We start from the raw sequence: 5,827 nt of genomic DNA, 5'->3' as shown, positions 1-5,827 counted from the left end.
ATTATGACACAAATTCCAAAAAAGATGAGTGGAGGAACAACATCGTAGCATACATTTATATTCGTATACTGATTCCAGATCTGAATTTCCTTGTATAGCTTGATCACCGGAAGCTTGGAAACTGTCTGAAATGTGGGTTTAGAATTTACATACTTGTCAAGTTTGTCTGCACTTGTGGCCGTTGCGGACAACATGATGACAGCGATGACAAGGATAGCTATTGCTGTCTTGAGAATTTCGAAGGCGATTATATTTAGCAGAAGTGTACGGACCAGCCAGGATGTGACCTTTCGTAAACTCCAAACATTTTCGGCTTTAGTTGACCACCAGACACTAAGTGGATCTAGATTTAGCAAAACTGTTACTGGTACAACCGTCACAGTGGCCACGGGAGCGAGGTACATTACGAGTTTAACTGCACTTTCTAAGCGTGGGTTGCAAATTTTGGGCGTTTTTACGCCGAAAGTGTTGCCAACATCTGTGAAAAACATTAACTTTTATGACAACATTGTAAGGCAGAAATATGCAAGTTGCAAGTTCAAGACCTTGAAAAGTTGGAAGTAAACTGAAAATAAATTTTAGTGAGCAGGAAATTGCACAATTACACTGGATTTTTTTATAGGTGAAGCAGAGAGTGAATTATGACCACTATGATAATCTTGGCTGACAATGAGTATTAGATTATTTTGTTTAAATTAACGTGTATACTTCATTGCTGCACAAATACCATGATCATCACGGTAATTAGTAGTTAATAATTTTGATAACCCAATAGATTTGTTTTTACAAACAATTCTGTTATTTCCCTATCTGCCCGCCTCAGTGCTCCGAATTTGATTTGATTCGAACCTATCCTACTCATGTTTAAGGTTTTTTTTCAACTCGAGTAGGATAGTTCGAATCGAATCGAATTCGGAGCACTGACCGCCTAGAAAAAATTTATTCTGCACAATCATACAAATTTCCATATATTGAACTAACAATGGAGGTCTCCCAACGTATGCTCACAGATTTGGATCAAACTAGCGTCAATCCATCACAAACATAATTAGTATGAAATTTGCAAATAGAACTATCTGCCAATGCGCAGATTTGGCAGAGATAATTGCGTCCAAAGTGGATAAAATGCGCAGCAAATTTGGAAAAATTTGCCAGCCATGGGGTGCGGTTTCTCCTGTTTTTATGCAAATATTTTCTCCAAACTTGAGCATTGGCACATAGTTCCATTTGCAAATTTCATACTAATTATGTTTGTGATCGATTGACGCTAGTTTGATTCAAATCTGTGAGCATACGTTGGGAGACCTCCATTGTTAGTAAAATTCTACTAAAAACTTCAGTATTTTACTTTTCGAGAATTTGAGCATCTGAAAAATTACATACATATAAAAAATAAGCAATAATGAGTGTAACCTACCAATGAATTTTCTTTCGAAGTCCTGAATAGGATTGATCAGACTTGGAACATTTTCCGAGCAAAATGAGATGATGTAACTAATTCCTGTAACGACGAGGGGAAGAAATCCCACGTAGAGGAGGACTAAAGGTCTCACATAACTTAGGACGCCATCCGCATAATCGTCGAGCTGGTGGGGGTTCTTCCCTGTGCTCATTAAAAAGTAGAAACATAGCACGGAATGAAATGGTCCCCACAATGACCAGATTTTCATAATGAAACGGGTCCCATTTTTCAGCTGAACCACATGAATGGATCTGTCCGCTAAGGAATACGGAAGTATTGAAAATTTTCCATACCAGTTCAGATATGAATTTAGAATGATCCACATTCCTGCAGATACTAACTCTCCACCTTGGTCCTCGTTTGTATGTTGGGTGCGAAAACGAGCCAGAAAAGTTGTAGTTTTTGTTTTAAAATATTTTGTCATTTTGATAGAAATGAGAATAATTGTGAATTTTGAGACAACTGGGATTGCTTTTAGGAGAATTCAAACTACGAATTTCCACATTTATAGACGATTATTTAAGTGGTAGTATCATTTATAACTTTATTACTATAATACACTTCTGAAAATTGCAACCCTTTATTTTCAATTACATTGCAATAAAATTTTTATATCTTGGGTATGCATGTATAAGATTCGGCAAAATAAGAAATAATTCTAAGACTAAACCTAAACCAAAACTAGTCCTCCAAAGCATGTGCCAAATGTTAAACTTTTTGTATTACAAATGTATATGTATATCTAACGATAAATATGTATGGTCACATTATCTCATATTTTATTTCATAGCCCTACCCCATTTATTATTATGAGTCTTCAGAAGTACATACATAAATATCTATAAATCGATGCTTAGATGTTATAATTTTTCCTAGCAAATGGCCTGGATGTGCATAAACTATGTATGTATGAAAGTCGAACGTTTTCTTATTATGCATGATTTACCCAGTATGTGCACACATAAATATATTGACCGCCTCTGCTCCAGTAGTAAAGTTTAAAATAGATACTCGCATATAAAGAGTAATAAACCGTCACAAACGAAACTTGAAAGGGTGAAACCAAATGAGATATCAAGAATACCAAATGAGCATGAACGTCGTCTTAAGGACTAAGTCGCCATAGATAGAATTCCAATATTTTTCTTCGTCCACACGGTCGAAGGGTCATCGTACATCGAAATTATTCGATTTTTACGTCATTTTATTCCTACGTCAATTTATGAGGTCCCCACCCCAGCACAAACTCTGAAACGGTGGAAACTAAATTTTTTTGTCCAATCCGTCTGAGAGTTATTTTGGATACGAGCAGACAGACAGACGGCCAGACAAGGCATTTCCTTAAAGGGAATCATCCTTCAATGAGCCATTTTTTATTTAAGTTCGGCAACACAAGAATTCCTTAGAAATCGACCTGACTACGTGCGCTCATGCATATATTCAGAAACAGACAATATGGTTTTATATCGTCATTATTCGGATTAATGATCAGCAATTTAATAAGCATACACACTTTCCGTAAGTTCAATTTTATATTCATATTTCAATTTTTTTATGCATAAATCAAAATGTATGCTATGAATACAGGTATTTGCCCTAGCTACACTTTTTGTCGACGATACTTCAGCAAACCGTTCGAAATATGATCCGACTCCAATGTTGTTAGAAATTGAATCAAGCATCGGTACTTTGACTTTCACTAATGACAGTTGTGTGAACGATGTCGCTTTTCCAGATCCGGACGATACGTAAGCCAACTTATCATTCAAACGTATTTAATATCGCATAATAAATACAAGCAATCGAATACGCATATTTAGAACCTCCTATTATCAGTGTTTTTCGATCGATGATGGTACTGGGAATTCTTATTGGAACTTGTACCACGGGCAATGTCCACCTGGGGGTTACTTTGACCCTACACTACTTATTTGTATGGAAAGTCCAGGTTAGTTTCAACTTATTCACAAATTGTGTTGCTCAACTACAATTTCTAAAAGTAGAATTTTAAATTGTCAACAGTTTTACCCAGTACGATAACTATGACCCCTGCAGTATTCACGTGCACAACAGAAGGCACATTCCCAAGTGAGGATTGTAGCAAATATTATAGGTGCATCACACTTGATGGCGTACTACGAAAATACATCATGACTTGTCCAGAAAATACTTTCTTCAACGCTACAAGTTTACTATGCACTATTGGAACCTGTAGCTCAACGACAACTCTGGCCCCGCCAACTACTATAGGGCCCGGAGGAACAACAACACTAGCAACTACGACGCCGCCACCAACTACCGTACCAAGTACGGTTCCAACAACAATCCCAACTACAGTTCCAACTACCGCACCAACTACAGTTCCAATGACAGTTTCAACTACCATATTAACCACCACAACCCTGGCCCCATTCCAATGCAAGGTTCCAGGTACTTTCCCGGACCCTTCAAGCTGCAGAAAATACATCAGGTGCGTCTTGATTTCAGGAATATTGCGAACATATTTTTACACTTGTCCCCAAGGATCATACTTTAATTCAATCCAGACGTTGTGTGTGCTTGGGACATGTTAAAACCCTTGTGTGAATTTGATTATACAAATTTCAATTTGTATCATCAATCTCTCCCGCGCGCCCGTGTTGGCAGCATGGGAGAAAAACCTGCTCTCCTCATATTTTATATAATTTTAAGTTTTCTACCATTTAAATTAATTCATTGAGCGAATTTTCCATCAAAGGTTGTTTTAATTTAATAGTATAAAGTGCTCTATACATTACACTACTAATTAATTGCTGATTCCGCCAACGACATGGGTTTATCTGGCTGGATTTCTTGTTCCTGTTCCTGTTCTCATATCATTATAAATGAACGGAGGGGCAGTTTGGCGAGCTAACTGCCCCTTTATTGGCAAGTCTCCTCCCCCTGATTTTTACAACTTGTACAAAGAGAAAATTGCGTGTCATAAGTTCAATGATATCTCACAAAGGATTAACTTATTCAGGCAGCTGGAAAATCATTCTTCTGGGATTTCGTCATCATTATGGAACCAAATTGAGGACTTCAATTATTATTACTCCACCTCCACTTATCGTTCAAAAAAGAAGAAGAAAAAGAAAGGCGCTAAACGAGGAAGACGGTTTGAAGCGAAGAAATCTTTTACTAAATATTTAAATAACATCCCTCGTGGTCTAGTTTTGAATAATTTAATTAATATTGGAATATCGGAGTGTAAAAAATCGTCCCCTCTCAAATTTAATTTACCCAGATTTTTTTACACAAACCCAACGTCTCTATCCGTAGCAAAATTGGACATTTTTGAAGGTTTACTGGTTGACCATGATTTAGGGCTTTTCTGTGAGACATGGTGGAAAAATGACCAGGTTAAAAATATCCCGCATTTTAATACTTTCGCTAGGAACAGAAATTATACTGATATTAAGGGGCGTATAAAAAAGGGTGGTGGATTAGCTATCTTTCTCAGGGACACATTTAGAGGTAGAATATATAATCCTAATGTCAAAGTCGACGAACGTATTGAGTTTCTTGTAATATCTGTTAAACTTGATTTGTTGCCTTACTCACTTTCAAATGTAATTATTATATTAATTTATATTCCGCCCCAATATGTAACGGAACTAAGTCAAGAGCTTAACGAGTTTTTAAGTAATGTGGTAACCAATGTAAAAACCAAATTTTCTAAGCCTGGTATATTTTTGTTTGGCGATTTTAACCGGTGGGATTATGGCCAATTTGTCGAAACTTCTAAATTAGATTTAGTAGTACGTTTCCCTACGTTTTTTAATTCTAGATCACATAGTATGAGTAACCTTGACTTAATTTTTACTAATTTAAAATCATATTATTGCGAGCCTGTTCCACTGCCCCCCTGTTAAAGGAACGGCAAGAAATAGAGTACATGCTTGTATCACCTTTTCACCTTGTCCATGGTTTGAATTACGTAAGCCTTTAAAAATCATTAAATGTAAACCCCAACTTAATCAATTAGCTATTCCCTTTGTCGAAGAATTAAATAATTTAGATATTGATATCCAAAAATTTGAATGGTTACCAATCAATACCAAAGTCAATGAGTTAAATTCTTTATTACTCTCAATACAAACTAAAGTATCGTGTCCTTATGACAAGGACGATGGTGAACCCATTTGGATGAATATTACATTGAAAAGGTTATTCGAAGCTAAGCGCAAAGCAAAAAAGAGTAATAATGTCAAGCTAGTTTTCGAGTTACAAAGCGAAATTAAAACGCAAATTTCCTTTGCTCAGTCTGAAGTGCGTAAAAAATTCAAAGATAAGATACCTGGTATGAATTCATCCGAATGGTATCATTTAATTCGTAAAGTTTGT

The 5,827-nt window shown here is 36.2% G+C and overlaps 1 protein-coding gene across 1 annotated transcript; it reads left to right on the top strand.

Annotated features, from left to right (window-relative positions):
- The first annotated feature begins 3,305 nt into the window (after positions 1-3,305).
- Positions 3,306-5,379, top strand: LOC118438258. Its single transcript, XM_035858175.1, has 2 exons — positions 3,306-3,410; positions 3,485-5,379. The coding sequence occupies exon 2, from the start codon at positions 4,327-4,329 to the stop codon at positions 5,353-5,355; it is 1,029 nt and encodes a 342-aa protein (XP_035714068.1). The 5' UTR covers positions 3,306-3,410; positions 3,485-4,326; the 3' UTR covers positions 5,356-5,379.
- Positions 5,380-5,827: the final 448 nt, after the last annotated feature.

The sequence above is a fragment of the Folsomia candida genome, unplaced genomic scaffold (genome assembly GCF_002217175.1).
Source record: "Folsomia candida strain VU population unplaced genomic scaffold, ASM221717v1 Fcan01_Sc019, whole genome shotgun sequence".
NCBI lineage: Eukaryota > Metazoa > Arthropoda > Collembola > Entomobryomorpha > Isotomidae > Folsomia > Folsomia candida.
Note: the sequence above shows the minus strand (reverse complement) of the source record. Positions and strands in the feature narration are given on the sequence as shown.